Here is a 20,175-nt window from a genome sequence, read left to right on the forward strand (position 1 = left end):
GTGTGTAAACGTAACATTCTGTAGCGCATTTAGTTATTGCCCAGCAGGCACACAACATCATAAGATGTTAATATTAGGTTAGATTTAGGTTGTGATGTCAGGTGACCAGGACTTAACTTGTGCTGGAACACAGCAGATTCGGATCCGGCTCATTTGAAATCTGAGCCAGCCCACCGCCATACACCGCCAAACACTCCCCACCCCCCGCTCTCCACTTTCATACGTGACATATGCCGAATCAGTTGTCCTGATCTGCTCCGGGACCTCGCAATTCACAAATTAAGCACTGCAAGTGACCAAAATTCAATGTCTAGTCAGCGCCTAAGGACAATGTTATTTTGTTGTCCAATAATGTCATCAAATGACGTTGATAATTGGTTGATTTTAGGTTGTTAAAAAGTGACCAATATCCAACCTCGAGCCTACATGTTAAATCAACGTCAAATACTGACATTTTTTCATCAGGCATGGCAACCAAAATCCAACGTCTAATAGACGTCATAGTGGTAACGTCCACACAACGTCAAGCTGTAACATCAGACGTTGATATTTGGTTGGTTTTAGGTTGGACGTTGACGTTGGCCTGACGCTGGGTTCTGACTTCATCCTTCAAAAAAATGCAACATCCCATGATGTTCGGGTACAACGTCAATCTGACGTCATGTTGACATCTTGTGCCTGCTGGGTGTTTAAGGCCATTTCGTCATCATACAGTAAACATCTGTCATCTTCTCATCAGTGACATGCATCTAAACAGTCTCTGGATCAATGCATGTAAAGATTTTGGACATCTTCTAGGACACTTTTAATGCTTCCAAAAGGTTTGCTGCATTTATTAAGCGCACATGTCTTGAGGTAGTTCATTATGATGCGATTTACCTTCTACAAGCGATCTAATTGGAAAGGAATGACAGGACTGATTTTTCTAATCCCCATAGACAGGAAAAATAAAGTAGTGACTGTAGGTTGAAGGAAAGTAGTGGAGTAGTAAGTTACAATTACTGAGGAAAAACTACTCAATTACAGTCATTTGAGTATTTGTAATAAGCTACTTTACACCACTGTTGCCATGACAACATAGTAATGCTACTGCAAGCAGCAGGAACAAGTATACAACACAGAAACAGTCAGCATGTTATTTGAGTGAACGTTGCTTTTACATTGAGCACATGTGATTAACGCCTTAATTTATTATTATTATTATTATTATTATTATTATTATTATTATTATTATTATTATTATTATTATTATTTCCTTTATTCAGCAAGGAGATCACATTGAGACAATACTGTCTCTTCTTCTAGTGACACCTGGTCAAGATGGCAGGCAGCACATAAAGTTTCACATAAAAATCACAAAAACAATACGACAAAATTACAAAATCACCATTCATAAAAAGATCAGATTATGAAAAACAGTTACAATTGTCCTTTAAGATGTTGTACAAAAGATATTTAAAGTATCCAGAGTCGGAAGTGTGTCAAGATTGAGCTGATTTTGCAGGTCATTCCAAACCCTAGGAGCATAAAAGAAAAAAAGCATGACAATAATACCCTCTGGACTGTTAGACGAATACATGAACCAGATCTAGTATGTTGGTTATTTATGCGAAATGTTAACAAATTAGAAAGATCGGTTGGTAATCTACCCAAGAGAGCCTTTAAAATAAATAAGATGCATAGATGTAACTACAGATGTAATTTGTAAAATGAAATATTTTGGTGCATTCCTCATTTTTTTTACTTTATTTCTGTCATCTGATGGAGTTTGGGTTCCTCGCCACTGTAACATCTGACTACAATTGAGCATCTGAAAGTTTAGAAATGACAGATTTGACTGTATTTCTCAGCGTAAGACACTGCTGTTTTAAATACATAAAGTCCAGTACTATCATCTGATACCATAACGATAGGACGGCCACAGTACTTTTAGTCAGGGTTACCATTATATATGAAAATAAACCCACAGCAACTGCTCTTATGGCACACCACAGGTCTACTCCACGTCGCCTTTAATCACAAGACGCACCCGTCCAAAAATCTCCTCCAGAGACGCTCGCATCAAGAAAGCCAGATTGTCTCAAATTATACGAATTAGCATGAAAAACGGCATAAAAGTGGATCTGTTGTGAATTATGGACTATGAGTTTCCATTCTTCTGCTGAAGCACCGTCCGCTGCTTGTTTTCAGCATATTCTGGTGTAACTTTAACCCACGGGACTAATATATACCCAACATACTCTCTGAAGTGTCTGCATGCATGTGTGTGTGTGTGTGTGTGCGTCTCCCACAAACCCCTGCAGTCGCTCAGTCTGCTCGGAATGTTTTGAGTTTTTTGTTCCTCAAAGTCCTTCCAAAGGCTCTCAGATTTCACAAAAAGCAGCAGAAGCCCGAAGACAAAAATCGAAAAATCTGGGCCCCGTGTCTAGAAAATATTCCCTTTCCTGTTTCCGCAGGCTGCCAGGGACCGCATTGCGCCATCAGCGCAGCCAGCGGCCTCAAACTATGAGGAGTATTTTCAGCTCTGTAATTTGAAACACACACACACATGCACACACACACAGACCTGGACCAAAAGACACACAAAGATCAAGAAACACACATTTCCTGAAGACCTGCACATCCCCTCTGCTACAATAACTGATCTTCTTGAACACACGATGAGTTTCCTAATTGCTGGAAACCAATGAAGATCTCTGACTTTGGGAGAATGTAAATGGTGACCACAGAACGGGATTGCAAAAAGATGCTGAGCATGAAGCTCAAATCGACCCCAGTGACCCTTCATGAATGTCATGAATGTCCCATAAAAAAGGCTTTTAGGGAGTTCAAGACTAAATGTTTAGGAATGTTTAAAGGTTCAGGACACCCTGGAGAACTTTTTTTTTTATATATTAACAGATTTGTGTGTGTTGAGCATCAGTTAAGACAATGTTAGCACCTGTCAGCTTTAATTGTGGGGAAAACTGGGTAATTTTGAGCTTTTGTCAGCTAATTTCAGCTTCCGGGTTTAAAAAGATTTTTGGGGCGGGATCAAAATCGGCGACGTAGCGAAGTACCGCAAGTGCAATGATGACGTGTCGGTTTCTCATTATTATTCAAGGCGGAGTTTCCTTATCCTATGAGAAGAGCCGGCTGCTTAATTATTCATGAGAGCAAGACAGCACGCGCTTTCCGAAGGCAAGACAGACGCAGACCTGCCAGATCAGTGCCAACCTCAAGCTGAGACACGGACCCACGACACGTAGTAGCCGTTTAGGAAGGCTATGTTTGTTTCCATGATCCACGGGGTTTGTTGCATGTTTTTCCCCGCGATCCTGTCAGGGTCGAACATACAGCAAAGCTGTGTGTGTGATGCTAGCATTTTTGTCGGGAGAGCAGTACGAGAATTGGAGAATGGCGGATGTTGTCTTGTATCAGGAGTTCGTTCACATTCAGACACATCGCCGTGCTGCTGTGTTTGCCTAAATCCTCCAGATTACCAGCAGGACTAATGGTTAAAATAGACAGGTCAGGAGACCTGCTGCACTGAGTCTGCATTTAGATCTATGATTCAGACCCGGGGATTGAGGGAGAATCCTCATTTATAGGGTTTACATGAACACACTTATCTTTATAATGATATAAATTGTGGTTATGTGCATATGAAATTACGAATAACAAATGTAGCAGGGCATTAAATTACTGTTTATTTCTTTGCATTTTAACTTTGTGAACTATACACTCATGCGTCTCCTCACGGTTTGTCTCAATTTGTGAGCTGACTGACATCAACAGTTGTTCGCTCCCATTTTCCCCTGCTAGCCACGCCCACTCCTGCCCTATGCTCGCGGAGCTCCACGCCCATTAATCATGCATCTTTTGAAAAAATTCTGAAGTAGACTTTAACCGAAAGTGGGGGGTGCCATGGCCCTTTAAAAGATGTTAAAACAACATTTCAGATAGAGCTTTAGAAGTAAGTTCCAAATCTAATGTTATGAAGGAATATGTTCCAAAATGAATGTCAAAAAACAATGTTATAAAAACACTCTGTAAAAAAGGTAAAAGAATGTTAAATAAAAGTGATATACATACACTACCTGACAAAAGTCTTGTCGTCTATTCATGTTTTAGGAGCAACAAATAATAAGGTGACTTCTAATTGATCATTTGGTATCAGAGATGGCTCATATGAAAGGCAAAGGCCTCTAGGTTATGCTTATTTCACCAAAATAAAATATGATCATGCCTTGAATTTTAATTATTTATTAGGACAGTAAGGTCCGAATTTGCTTAGACAAAAGTCTTGTCACTTATCAGAAATAATATCCAGCATAGAATAAAAAGTCATGCTGCAGTGGAACGCTCCATCTTACCCCAGACATGCTCAATAATGTTCATGTCTGGTGACTGGGCTGGCCAATCCTGGAGCAACCTTGACCTTTTTTGCTTTCAGGAACTTTGATGTGGAGGCTGAAGTATGAGAAGGAGCGCTATCCTGCTGAAGAATTTGCCCTCTCCTGTTGTTCGCAATGTAATGGGGAGCACAAATGTCTTAATACGAGTCTCTTTGACCAACCCACTGATCGGCCGAAAGCGGGAAGGACAGAGACTCATCTGCTCAATTGGGAACACCAGAGTTCCCCTCTATAAAAGCCAGCAGTGTTGGCTTGTGGAGAGCCGTGCTTTTGCTCCTGTTTGTTTTGTTTTGTTTCCTTTTAGCTTTGGTTAATCTTTGATTTTGACTTGCCTAAAGTGAGCACTTTATTATTCTTTAATGTTTAAATAAATACTTCTGGTACCTAACCATCCGGTGTATGTCCTACCTTTAATTTTGTCATTGCCTTTGAGCCAGGTCGTGACACTCAGACTGTTGATATTGCCATCCATGTAACCCCAAACCAGGATTTTTCCTTCACCAAACTTGACTGATTTCTATAAGACTTTTGTAAGGTATTGTAATTATTATGATGTTTTTATTTTAATGTCACTTTATATGTATATTAGATGATTTTTATTTGTAAAAAAACATTTACAAATAGAATAATATAATAATAAAAATATATAAATAACATTTATATTGCTTGGATCTCTGTTTATCGTTATATTGTTAAAAAGAAAAGAATAAATACAATTAAAATGGTTAATGTGGTGTATGTACCTATTTAAAAAAAATACAAATAGCATTGTTATTCTTTTAAAATTATTTAATACATTAATAAATAATATTCAAAACTGTTAAATAGCAATAAACAGTTTCAGCCAATCTATTAAATAATATACATCTCATTTGTAAAATAAATAATATATTAATAAAAACTTTAAGTTCATTCAGGCTTAGTCCTTAATCTAGGGTCACCACAACGGAATGAAGCGGCAACTTATCCAGCATATGTTTTACGCAGCGGATGGCCTTCCAGCTGCAACTCATCACTGGGAAACACCTATACACTCCCATTCACACTCATACAATACAGATGATTTAGCTTACCCAATTGACCAATAGTGCTTGTCTTTGGACTGTGGGAGAAAGCGGAGCACTCGAAGGAAACCCACGCCAACACGGGGAGAACATGCAGACTCCACACAGAAATGCCAACTGACCAAGCCGAGGCTCGAACCATCAACCTTCTTGCTGTGAAGCGAGAGCGATACCCACTGCACCATTGTTAAGTTAATAATTAAAATATTACAACAACACACATGAAAAATAGGACTTTATGGTAGCGTAATACAGCATGCACAGTTTGAATACACTCAAATCTTTATGGTAAAGTACAAACTCAAAATCAAAATAACTTTTCTTTTTCAATCAGCTATTTCTATCTAAAATTGTCCAGTTACACTTCATAGTGATGATGAAGAGGTCTATAAGATGCACCAAAACCACAAGCCAAAGTCTAAAAAGAAAACCTCAACTGAGTTTTGAGCGTTGTGGTGTGAGAGTCAGGGCTTTAAATGTGCATTTATCATTTGAAAAAATCAAGACACAGCAGGAAATGTTGAAGCGAGTGGCTCTGGAGAGCGCAGTTTTCAACACGCACAGTTATGCCAGCTAGCTAAATACAGCAGAACGCACACGCGCTGATTACAGATCATACTCGTGCCTTACAAACACACAAATTACACACTCAAGCTTCTTCCTGTAAATACCACAAATGACGGACTGCAATTAGACTCTATTTTTACTCCACCTGTCTATATCAGACAATCTGAGCCTATAAAAAGCATGGCTAGCACGTCTCCGTTTATCCTGTGGCCAGGATTTTGTCTTGCTAAAAACAACAATTAATTCATTAATTTGTTTGCATGCTTGCTGTACAATGAGTAATAGTGCTACAGAGGTTTTAGTATGGAGTGATCTGTAAGAAAATCTAAAATAATATCAGAAATTGAGTTGATGAATAAATAAAAAAATTAATATTACACAGTGATCTGTGAGAAAATCTAGTGAAGTAATATCAAGGAATGAATGAACAAACAAACAAACAAACGAATTGGAAAAATCTAGTAAAATAATATTAGGAATTATATTGAACTGAATTAAATTGAATTGAAACAAACGAGCAAGCAAATAGTACAGAGTGATCTTGGAGAAAATCTAGTAAAATAATAATGAATGAATGGTACAAAGTGATCTGGAAGAAAAATCTAGAAACATTTAATTTAACTGATTTGAATAAATGAATGAATGAATGAATGAATGAATGAATGAATGGTACGATCCTGGAGAAAATCTAGAGAAATAATATTATGAATGAATGAATGAATGAATTAATTAATTAATTAATTAATTAATAATACAGAGGAGTGATCTAGAAAAAAATCTAGTAATACATTGAATTTAAGTGACTTGATTGAAAGAATCTTGGAGAAAATCTAGTAAAAAATAATGAATGAATGAATGAATGAATGAATGAATGAATGAATGAATGAATGAATGAATGAATGAATGAATGAATGAATGGGACAGAGTGATCTGGGGAAAAATCTAGTGAAATATTGAATTGAACTGACTTTAATAAATGAATGAATGAATGAATGAATCATGCCAAGTAATTTGTAAGAAATTTTGTAAAATGTTGAATTAAATGAATTAATGAATTTTACAGAATGATCTGGAAGAAAATGTAGCAAAATAACATCAGGAATTTAATGAATGAATATATTAATATTCCAGGGTGATCTGGGAGAAAATCTAGTATAATAATATCAGAAAATTAGTGAATGATTTAGGAGAAATATCTAGTGAAATAATATTAGGGATTGAATTGAATTGAAATGAATGAATGAATGAATGAATGAATGAATGAATGAAACGGGGCGATCTGGGAGTAAAATTCTGAATTGAACTGACTAGAATGAATGAAAGAATAAATGGCTGAAAGAAAGAAATAAATGAGTAGTACAGAGTGATCTAGAAGAAAATCTAGTAAAAAATTGACTGACTGAATTAATTAATTAATTAATTTTACCGAGTCGTCTGGGAGAAAATTAAGAAAAAAAATTCATGAATTTGATATCAAGAATTTAATAAATTTATATTTGATTTAAGAGAAAATCTACTTAAACAATATCTGAAATTAAATTAAATTTAATTGAAATGAATGGAATGAATGAATGGTACAGAGTAATCTTGGAGAAAATCTTGAAAAATACTGAACTGACTTGAATTGATGAAAGAATAAATGACTGAATGAATGAATTAGTTCATTAATGAAGTGATTAGTAAGAAAATCTATTTGAATTCAAATTGTTGAATTGAATGAATGAATGAATGAATATTACAGAGTGATCTGGGGAAAATGTAGTAAGATAATATCAGGAATTGAATTGAACTTGCTCATTATGCTCGTTTCATCATGAAAGTGTTGTTTTATGGCCCAGTTCTCTGCTTCTCATATCACATTGTCTCTATAAACCTTTGTTTACGCTGTGGCTTGGATCTCTTTTTATGTGTGTGTGTCCAAGCGGCCATGCTTCAAGTCAGTGAAGGAGTGTGTGAGCCGTTGTCAGTTCGGCGTAGGCTGTTTGTCAAGCTGTGTGTTGTTATGGTTGGCCTGTGACGCCTCATTAAAGGCACTGGAGTGGATGTGATGTTAATGAGTAGTGGGCACACGCGACACTCCTGCGCTGCCAGCTGGATGTGGTTGGAAAACTCACTGGTTTGACAGTAATAAGAAACAGCGTGTGAGAATAGAGATCATCTTGCATATTTGCAAAAGTTTTTCACTTAACTGGCACTATTATTCAAATCTCTTCTAAAATGCTGGACTGTTTAAGCTTGTTTTTAGTAAAATAAGAATAAACTCAACAATTAGGACACTACATAGAGTTAAAGTCAAAATTATTCGGCCTCCTGTGATTTTTTTTTTTTCTTTAATAATACAATACAGTCTTTGCATTTGTTTTATATCAGCTAGAAAAAAAACAGTTTTTAATTTTCTTTTAAACCATTTAAAGATTAATATTGTTATCCCCCTTAGCTATTTTTTTTCAACAATTAAATTAACCAAAAATACTAGAATACTAGTATCCTGAAAAATATCTAGTAAAATATTATGTTCTGTCATCATGGCAAAGATTGATTTAAGACACACCTATTTAAAAATCTGGAATTTGAGGGTTAAAGAAAAACAAAATACTAAGAAAAATCTAATGAAAAGTGGTTAGCTATGCACACATAAGCCCCTTTCACACAGTGATACCGGTAAATTTCTGGAAAATTTCCGGAACGACTTTACCGGTATATTGAAAAAAGCGCTGTTCACACAGGCGAGGACGTTACGGAAATTTTCCGGAAAAGAGCATTCACACATCCATTCCAAAATACAGGTAAATTCTGACATCATTTACCACAAATGAGCTTCAAACGGCTGCGCTTGTATTTGTAAACATTTGACTAAATTACAGACTCTGTGGATGATCAATATTGTGAACAACTTTCGCAGGATCACTTTCGCATGTCGAGATGTTCATGCGTGTGCAGGCGCTCATAGGCGCACGCAAAGCTTGAAGGTAAACAAACAACGGCTTATCATAAGCATCTCATCGTTGATTATTTACACAGTTGGCATTAAGAAGAACATATAAACGTGATCTGACTAACTTCTAGCAGCTAAATGTGTCTGGAAAAATATTCAAAGGCTTTTATCCTCACAAACCGCACGGACGTAAATGCGTCTGACTGTTGTGATTGGCTAAAGCAGACGTCTCACGTCAGCACGTTCTAGACGTGCACGCGCTTATTACGGTAATCTTCCTTCTGCATTCACACAGCGCAGCATTCCGGCAAATTGCCGGTAATGTTACAACTTCTCTTTCCGGAAAATAGCCAAAACGAATTTACCGGTATTTTCAAAAAGGACCTGTTCACACATACAACCTTTCCGGAAAATTGCCGGCAATTTTCCGGAAAGGTCTGTATGTGTGAAAGGGGCTATAGTCAAAAATGGAGTTTTGATGTTTTTACAGAATACAAAATATTGTAATTTAACATGATTTTATAATGTATTCTAATATTATTCTAGTGAGATGTTGCCAAAAATATTCCCATCCAACATGACGCTCTGTTCACCCCAGACGTGGCATGCGCAAATAAATTGTTCTATCCGCACGCAAATAGACGCGTGAACATTGAGTTTACTCACTTCATTTGAGCATCGAATTTGCTTCATTCATGCAAAAAATTCACTAATATGATTTTTATTGAGAATAACTGTGTTTATGTGCTTTAGGACGTCTAAAAAACAGTGTATCTTAGTTCGGCAATGTATCAAAGTCCACTAGATTCTTTCAGAGGTGCACCTGAGTTCATCAACTCGTCCAGAAACTGTACCTGGATGATAAAAGCTTTCAGCGGTGCTTCAGACTGAGCCGAGCCCAGTTTAAATAAGCTGCAGTTTAAATAAGCTGTTGTCCGGTGTTAGCAAGAGAATTTCCCCTCGGCAAACCAACTGTAGGCACTAAGTTATAATCACGCCCCTTCAAGAGCAAGCTCCAGATAGGTTAACATGGCACGAATGTTTGCTCAAGTTCAGATTTTCAACACAAGCGAAATTGCACCTAAGCGTGTCAAAAGCGCGAAACGATCAACTCGTTTATCCACATCATTCGAGCGGCAAATCACATGATACTCTTGTTTATAATTACAGGCATCATAAAGTAGTAACACACCAGTGTCATTAAACATTACATACATCTGAAACAACCGAGCTTCATATAAGGTCAACTGAGAAGAAAGCAGGTGTGAAGCTGAAGAGAGCTGTGAATGTAGGATTAGCCTGAATGAAACACCTAGGAGAGACTGGGAAAAGCTCCAGGAGCAGCTCACACGTCTGATCAAGCGCCTGGAACCACACACTGATCTGATGTGTGTTTGCTCAGAGAGGAATATCTAATCCAGCGTGACCCGTCAGATTCAGGCGAGCTTTATTTACCTTCAGAAGACCGAGCAAACACTGAGAAACCTCCACTGACCTCAGGAGGACTGTGGGAATGATCGGACCTCAACTTCCTCGTTCCGGCACCATTGATTTACTCTAAAACAAGAACTTTGTTGGATTTCACAGTCAAAAACACGATCAACCTACACATGGACCCTTACAGTGTATTAATCAGGGTTTAGTGGGTTTGAATCATTTCATCAACCATTCAAACAAACCAAAAGTCAATCAGCATGAGAAACTGCTGGGGGAACCAATCAGCTTAGGAAACTAGAGCGAACCAACTCGTTAGTTAATCAGTATAAGGATGTCTACTAAACCAGGACAAGTTCAGACTCAAGTCGAGGCCAAACCAGTCTATCAGCATCAGAAACTCCAGAGTAAACCAATTAATCAGCCAATCAAAATAAGTCACTGCAGAGTGAATCAATGAATCAGCCAATCAAAATAACACACTCCGGAGCAAACAATCGTTCAGACAATTAGCATGAATCACTCCAAAGTGAACCAATCAATCAGCCAATTAGCATGAGAAATCCCAGAGTGAACCAATAAATCAGCTAATCAGAATGAGTCACTCATCAATCAATTAGCCAATAATTAGAAACTACAAGAAAATCAATCAATTAGCCAATCAGAATCAGAAACTCCAGAGAACCGGCAATTTTCCGGAAAGGTCTGTATGTGTGAAAGGGGCTAAAGTCAAAAATGGAGTTTTGATGTTTTTACAGTATACAAAATATTGTAATTTAACATGATTTTATAATGTATTCTAATATTATTCTAGTGAGATGTTGCCAAAAATATTCCCATCCAACATGACGCTCTGTTCACCCCAGACGTGGCATGCGCAAATAAATTGTGCTATCCGCACGCAAATAGACGCGTGAACATTGAGTTTACTCACTTCATTTGAGCATCGAATTTGCTTCATTCATGCATAAAATTCACTAATATGAATTTTATTAAGAGAATAACTGCGTTTATGTGCTTTAGGACGTCTAAAAAACAGTTAGCATGAGAAATCCCAGAGTGAACCAATAAATCAGCTAATCAGAATGAGTCACTCATCAATCAATTAGCCAATAATTAGAAACTACAAGAAAATCAATCAATTAGCCAATCAGAATCAGAAACTCCAGAGAACCAATCTATCAGCCAATTAGAATGAGTCACTCGAGAGTGAACAATCAATCAGCATTACAAATTCCAAAGTGAACCAAAAAATAAGCCAATTAGCATGAGAAACTCTAGAGTGAACCAATCAATCAGCCAATCAGAATAAATCACTACAAAGTGAATCTATTCATCAGCCAATATGGTTCACTCTCAAGTGACTCTATCAATTAGCCAATCTGAATCAGACACTTCAAAGTGAACCAACCAATCAGCCAATCAGAATGAGTCACTCCAGAGTGAACGAATCATCAGCATGACAAAAACTCCACAGTGAACAATTAATCAGACAATCAGTATGAGTCGCACCTGAGTGAACAATCAATCAGCCAGTAAGCATGAGAAAATCCAAGAGAATCAATCAATCAGCCAATCAGAATGAAAAAATTCAAGAACCAATCAGTCAGCCAACTGGAATGAGAACCGAGAGTAAACCAATCAAATAGCCAATCAGTATGAGAAACCTCAGTGTGAACCAATCAATCAGAATGAGAAAATCTAAGAGAATCAGTCAGCCAATCAGAATTAGAATCTTCAGTGTAAACCAATTAATCAGCCAATCAGAATGAGAAAATCCAAGAGAATCAATCAATCCGTCAATCAGAATGAGTCACTCCAGAGTCACTAAAATGATGGTCTGATTGGCTACAAATAAAATATAAAAGTGAATAAGTTGAAATTCAAATAAACACCATAGGTTAAAAATACATATATACAAATAAATAAACAGGTCCTTTATAAGATGTAATGATATATAAAAATACTACTGTTTACATTCAAATTAAAGCATTCTTCCATCGACATGCATGCAAAATGCAAGCGAGTGTGAAATGTTTCTCATTTTATTGCGTTCCAAAGTCAGCTTTGCTTGGTCAAGTCATGAATGTGTGAGACCAGGGCCGGAGTGGGACTCCTTTTCAGCCCTGGAGTTTTAAGCCTCAGACCGGCCCACCTCAGTTCATGACTGACTATATTAAAATAAGGTCATTCCAATTCAGTTTCTAATTACACTATCACGTCTTTTTTTGAGAAAACAGCTGCTTTAGAACTTTAAATGTTCAACAACCCTTACAGTATTATATGTCTTAACAATAAAAAAAATAAAAATAAAAAAAAAACGGGTCGGCGGCGTCATAATTTAACGTGCTAACCACTGGACCACAACAGTTGTATGGTGAGAGGTGACACATCTGAGTTATATAATCATTATGAAAAGAGCACAGCTGCGGTTATATAATGAATAAGAAGACTGTGGTCAAGTAAATAAATAAATTTAAAAAGTGTGACTGCTGAGAGCAACAGATTCTGGAGCTAGGGACACCAGCCCTCGCGGCCAAAAAACGGACCGGCCCACCGGGAATTCTCCCGGTCCTCCCGATTAGCCAATCCGGGCCTGTGTGAGACTAACAGAAGATCAAAATGTGACCATTTTTAAACCATGAAGGAAAACCCCACCCCTTTTCACAGCACCATCCAAATCATCTCAACATGCTCAAAAACGAGAGTGTTCGAGGCTTTACTGATCAAAAAACTAAAACACCACTGTAAACATACAGCATTTGATCCTTCTTAAAATACCATGAAAAATCCACAAATCCTTTTTATTTTTAATATAATGAATCTTCAAATTACGATTATGTTTAAATTCAAAATTAATAACAAAATTACAAGCAAATAAATTATTTAATTACACTTATGTAAGAAAAACTTGATGACAGGCTGTTTTAGAAAACAATTATGGAAATTCATTGACCAAAGGTTGGTCCATGTAAACCAAGACAAAAGGCCAAAAATACATATATAATAATAACAAATGACACTAGCAATTATTATATGAATAAAAACAATGAAATGGATTTTGAACAGTACCTGAACCGCTGAAGGCTGAGCCCGAGGGTCAAAGAGACGCAGCTTTTTGTCCTAAAGAGAAAGAGAAAATTTGAAGAGTTCAAATATGACAAAAATAGAATAACAAGAGTGCAGGACATCATGCATGACAGAAATTAATATCCATATCGATAAAACAAGCAATGCCTCATGAATATATTGTGTGATCTAATACTGTTTTCTACTCCGAGAAAAATGTAAAATATAGAAAATGGCAATATCATTCACATTAATCTTATTTCCCAATATTTAATTTAATTACTGTTTATATAATTAAAGTGTTTAAAAATAAATAAATAAATAAATGAATAAATAAATAAATAAATAAATAAAGGCTTGCTCTAAATATCAACAACATGAAGAACATTTAATAATCTGCACAAACGAGGAATGTTAAAAAGGTAATATTTTTCATTCGCCAATCAAACTTCGATTAGTCTCAAAATAATTATTCAAACATACATACACTCAACCGGCCACTTTATTAGGTACACCTATCCAACTGCTCGTTAACGCATATTTCTAATCAGCTAATCACATGGCAGCAACTCAGTGCATTTAGGCATGTAGACATGGTCAGGATGATCTGCTGCAGCATTTCAAAAACTGCTGATCTACTGGGATTTTCACGCACAACCATCTCTAGGATCTATGGAGAATGGTCTGAAAAGAGAAAATATCCTGTGAGCGGCAGTTCTGTGGGCGCAATTCGGATGGTAGCGTCAGACTTGGCGTCAACAACAAAGTATGGATCCATCCTGCTTGTGTATATGGTTCAGGCTAGTCATTAAGCTTGAATCATCTTAGACTGGTTTCTTGAACAAGACAATGAGTTCACTGTACTCAAATGGGCTCCACAGCCACCAGATCTCAATCCAACAGCAAACTTTGGGATGTGGTGGAACGGGAGATTCACATCATGGATGTGCAGCCGACAAATATGCAGCAACTGTTTGATGCCATCATGTCAATATGGACCAAGATCTCCGAGGAATATTTCCAGTACCTTGTTGCATCTACGCCACAAAGGATCAAGGTAGTTCTGAAGGCAAAATGGGGTCCAACCTGGTACTAGTAAAGTGTACCTAATAAAGTGGCCGGTGAGTGCATGTTTTATAGTGAGAGCAGCTTGATTATAATTATATGTTGGTGGTGCATCAGTGTTCAGCAAATACAAATGAATCAACCTAGAGTGACCAATTCGGCATCTAGTATAAACAGTCTGTTCAGGTCTGGTCTCAAAAACTAATTTGGAAAAGTGTCTTTCATGTATTTTCAAGTTGTTTTCGAGTAGTTTATTACTTATGCTGCTGTCTTTGATTCAAAAACACATTTTTATTAATCAAACATGCATATGTTTTAATAATTTAGTAGACATATTCTTAATAATAAACAAAATGTGCAGAAATGTAACGGCACCACTTTACAGCTATGCCATTTTCCTGCAGTTATAAAGCTATCATGACCGTGATGTGACGTTTATTTTGAGTGTGCTGACTAAGTAGACTGCGTTCATTATTATTATACAGCAGAAAAAGGCTTCATGTGGTATTTGTTACGAGTCTGTCGACATAATTGGCGGTGTAAATCCTGGTGTTACCCCGACATCACAATCAGTTCAGTCAATCGATGACCATCAGACGACCCGATCAGACTCCAGCTCAGCCAATCAGATGGCAGAAAGGAAATGAGCGCTAATAGGAACAGGCTGTTCGCTCAACACAACAAACCCTTAATGAAGAGCAGAGACTGACACGTTCTCCCAAGAGTCCTGACACGCCAGAAAAAACACTGCGCAATCCTCCAAGATCACGACACGCTGGCCTTAAAGTCGGAATGAAGTCAAAACTTATTTTAATATGTATATAGTAGCGTTTGTTATCAACAATGTGCACTTCATTATTTCTTTGGAAAAATTAACTTTCCCTTTAATCAAATATCATGACGAAATCACGAACTGCCCTAAATCAATTCGCTTCATTTGAGGACCATTTCAAGAGGGTGTACATCATGATAAAGGGAAAAAAGGACAACCTAAAATTCTGTTTCATGGCGACTTTAAAAGCTACATTCACTTGCTGTCTATGAATCACACTGACCTGCAAATACTGTGCGTACATTTAGAGAATACTGCTAGATTTTGATTCGTGTTGTTGAGAAAATCCTATTTTTACCTAAAAGCAAATCACTGTGTGTGTTCTTTCAAACCATGACGGCTTTAACAGGGTTTCTGCAGATATCATAATGTCAGATTTAAGGCCCTGTTTACACTAGTGAGTTTAGTTTTAAACCGGCGTTTTAGTTCAAAAACGATCCCGGTCCACACTAGCGTTTCTGAACATATCTCCATCCACACTACGCCACCAAAAACGTATATCACGTGACCATTCGTGCACTCTGGGCATGCGCGTTCTAGTATAAACAGAAAGCATGCGTCTCGCTCGGCGTTTGGTTATTGTTAGTCAACAAACGCTGGTTAACAATGAACGCAATGGCAAATAAAGCAAGAGAGGTATGTTTGTGGACAGACGAAGCGGTCGAGTTGTTACTAAACGTAACATATGAATAACTGCACAATGGCGCCTAAAACAGACAATAGTGCAAACAACGCTCCCATTTCTGTCTCCATGTTGTTGTTTACAGTAAAAGCTGGTCTGCTGTCTTCCGGTAGCGTTAAAGCCATGTGTTATAGTCATGTGATAGGGGCTTGACGAATAAGGGAAGGATAGGCAATGACACAAAAGCCCCAATCAGGTAGCGAATGTCTGCAGCCCCGCCTCTGTTTTCAGATGTCTCCGTTTTCCCCCATCCACACTGAGACGTAGCAGCAGTGTTTCAGAATGAAAACGGCCTCTCCAGCTTTTCCACAGTGCTTCGTTTTCGCAGCTCAAAAACTCCGGCGTAGTGTGTATGGATGGCGTTACCGTAGCAAAACTTATACATTTTCAAACTAAAACGCATTAGTGTAAATGGCCTAAGACTTCTTAAGACCACTTTAAGACCATTAAGTATTAAATTTAAGACCTTTATCACAATATCAAAAACACTCATACACATCAAGAAAAATGCTAAATCACAAAACTAGTGGTAAAATGAATATATTCAAATTGAACAGTTCTAAAGACAAGTTAGATGCACCATTGAACTACAGAAAAAAACAAACAAACATCTTAAGGCTGATTTATACTTTCGTCTGGAGCTGCATCACACACCTCACAAAATAGACGAGGCTTTTATACTTGACACGTTTGGGTGGTCAAAAGAAACTGAAGGTAAAATCAGACTGATAAACAGAAAAGTGTTATATCATTAATATCATTGAAGATTTTTAAACGTATTGTTTTTTATTATTTTATAGTTTATTATAATGATTATAAGGACTTTTATAACCATTCAAGTTTTTATATCAAACTTTGATGCATCACTTGCTTTTGTTCATATCTTGGAAAGTTCTACCCATTAAAGTTTGTTAAAATATTAATGACAACAGAACATCTACAATTATATTTTTTATTATGGCAAGAATAAAAGCAAAAAAAAAAAAAAAAAAAGTACACTTACTAAAAATTCACACATTACTGTTTCTGACCTCTACTTATAAGCTGAAAAGCAAATTATGGTCCAACATCCCTGACCATTATCCCCAACAAGGCCTAGAAAAACAGGCCATCAATATATTGTGAACCCATAGGACATAATTTGTTACTTTATTTTAGTTTTTAACTTGTAAATGGTTTCAAATTCAAAAATGTCATATATACATCAGTGTAAAACCTGCGAATGGTGAAAAAACATTCTTTAATATTAAAACCACCTGGGTCTCCACTTTTGCATGGCCTATTTTTGTTGTAACAAACTTATCCCTCAGTTTTTCCAAACTTTTCCAAAAACCTTTCTCCTTTTCTATTGCTGTTGAAAAGAATTATTGGTTATCTGGTTCTCCCTATGATCACGCATGTACAGATCATATTGATGTCTGTACAGACAGACCTGTTTTAGACAAAACATCTTCACAGTGATTCATATTCAACTCAAATCAGACGCAGCGCTGCGCGAACTGTTCGCCCGAGTCTCAAAAAATTTGGTGAGCTCCGCCAGCTGAAATCATGTCGCGTGCACCCAAAGCGAACATCCGCAAACACCGCAAAGTCATCACATTGGCCGCGCGTTGACTTAGTTAACTTTACTTAAAGTGAATAAACCTGTTGCTTTTAAAGCGATTAGTGGACTTCACTTAAAGTGAGTAAACCTCTTGACTTTTAAAGCGATTAGTTGACTTCACTTTAAAAAGTTTGTAAACCTCTTGACATTTAAAGCGATTAGTTGACTTCACTTTAAAAAGTGAGTAAACCTCTTGACTTTTAAAGCGATTAGTTGACTTAAATAAAGTGAGTAAACCTCTTGACTTTTAAAGCGATTAGTTGACTTAAATAGTGAGTAAACCTCTTGACTTTTAAAGCGATTAGTTGACTTAAAGTGAGTACACCTCTTGACTTTTAAAGCGATTAGTTGACTTAAATAAAGTGAGTAAACCTCTTGACTTTTAAAGCGATTAGTTGACTTAAATAGTGAGTAAACCTCTTGACTTTTAAAGCGATTAGTTGACTTAAAGTGAGTACACCTCTTGACTTTTAAAGCGATTAGTTGACTTAAATAAAGTGAGTAAACCTCTTGACTTTTAAAGCGATTAGCTGACTTAAATAAAGGGAGTAAACCTCTTGACTTTTAAAGTGATTAGTTGACTTAAATAAAGTGAGTAAACCTCTTGACTTTTAAAGCGATTATTTGACTTAAAGGGAGTAAACCTCTTGACTTTTAAAGCGATTAGTTGACTTAAAGTGAGTAAACCTCTTGACTTTTAAAGCGATTAGCTGACTTAAAGGGAGTAAACCTCTTGACTTTTAAAGCGATTAGCTGACTTAAATAAAGGGAGTAAACCTCTTGACTTTTAAAGCGATTAGCTGACTTAAATAAAGTGAGTAAACCTCTTGACTTTTAAAGCGATTAGCTGACTTAAATAAAGGGAGTAAACCTCTTGACTTTTAAAGCGATTAGTTGACTTCACTTTAAAAAGTGAGTAAACCTCTTGACTTTTAAAGCGATTAGTTGACTTAAATAAAGTGAGTAAACCTCTTGACTTTTAAAGCGATTAGCTGACTTAAATAAAGTGAGTAAACCTCTTGACTTTTAAAGCGATTAGTCGACTTAAATAAAGTGAGTAAACCTCTTGACTTTTAAAGCGATTAGTTGACTTAAATAAAGTGAGTAAACCTCTTGACTTTTAAAGCGATTAGTTGACTTAAATAAAGTGAGTAAACCTGATGCTTTTAAAGCCATTAGTTGTCTTTACTTTAAAAAGTGAGTAAACCTGTTGATTTTAAAGTCAACTTATCGCTTTAAAAGTCGAGAGGTTTACTTACTTTAAGTAAATCAACTAATCGCTTTAAAAGCAACAGGTTTAGTCACTTTTTAAAGTCAACTAATCGCTTTAAAAGTAACAGGTTTAGTCACTTTTTAAAAGTAAAATCATGTCACTTTTTACAGTGATATAACAAAGTCTATTAAAGCGGTCTTCGGTTCTGGTTTTAGTCATGCAAACTCTCCTTGAAGACATTGGGAAATGCAGAATAATGCTTTGTTTTACCCATAAATCACCCTCAGTAACCACTGCCACCTCATCTCCAGACAAACACACCAGACAAAAGTCATGAAAACCAGAACAACAAATCAAGTCAAGCACAAACAGTAGACGCTCACACAGAGCCACAGTATTTCACAGTGACATGCGGCTTTTCCTGCTCAACAACATCAAATACAGACACAACCATCATGAGCAGAGGAGAACATCTTAAAGCAGTTCACCCAAAAATAAGAAATCTGTCATTATTTACATGTTTCTAACCTTGATGAGCTGTTTTCTTCTATCAAACACAAAAGATATTTTGAAGAATATTGGAAACCGGTAACCTTGACTTTCATGGTATTTGGTTTTCCTACTACACTGTAAAACCCAAAAGTCAACTTTATTAAATCAAATGAGTGTAGTTAACTCAAAATTGACAAAGTTAATTCTACACATTTTAAGAGTTTTGATCTCAGTGTTGAAGGTAATGAGTCAATTAAATACATCATAACTTCAACTTAAATGGAGTAAGTTCACAGTACTCCTATAGATTAGTTTTCTAACTGAAATGGTCTGCAGCAAGCAGTTTCCTCAAATGGTTTGAGTTGCCTGAACTTATTGGGTTTTACAGTACTCAGTAGGTTTGAGTTCTCTTCATTTATTTGATTTTACTGTGCTCAAATTGCTTCATTTCTCAAATAGATTAAGTTCACAGTACTCATTAGGATTAGTTTTTGAACTTAAATTGTTTGTTGCAATTGGTTTGAGTTACCATAACTTTTTTGGGGTTTACAGTGTATGGAGGTCAGTGGTTAGAGCTTTCTTTAAATGATCTTATTGTGTGTTCAACAGAAGGAAAAACTCATTGAGCTTTGGAATCACTTGAGTGAATTTTCATTTTTGGGTGAAATGTCCCCTTAAAGTTTTTGACTCTTCTAAAGCATAAAAATACCAAAATATGTTTGCAGATATTTAAGAAATATGCTAAGTGAACATTCTTGTTTATCTGAAAAACTATGCTGAAGTCAGATATTATATTCTGCTTTGAAAATGTCTGTTATGTGC

The 20,175-nt window shown here is 36.5% G+C and overlaps 1 protein-coding gene across 11 annotated transcripts in view; it reads right to left on the reverse strand.

Moving 5' to 3' along the window:
• The window catches only part of coro7 (coronin 7), a 303,620-nt gene that overhangs the window by 237,191 nt on the left and 46,254 nt on the right, over window positions 1-20,175 (reverse strand). For all 11 annotated transcript variants that reach the window (XR_012400383.1, XR_012400386.1, XR_012400382.1 and 8 more), the window contains 1 exon segment: window positions 13,470-13,520. Coding sequence is in view for 4 of the 11 variants with exons in the window: in XM_073943073.1 (XP_073799174.1) it covers window positions 13,470-13,520 (51 nt within the window). In the remaining 7 variants the exon portion in view is untranslated.

This window comes from Danio rerio, chromosome 3 (genome assembly GCF_049306965.1).
Source record: "Danio rerio strain Tuebingen ecotype United States chromosome 3, GRCz12tu, whole genome shotgun sequence".
In the NCBI taxonomy this organism is placed as follows: Eukaryota; Metazoa; Chordata; class Actinopteri; order Cypriniformes; family Danionidae; genus Danio; species Danio rerio.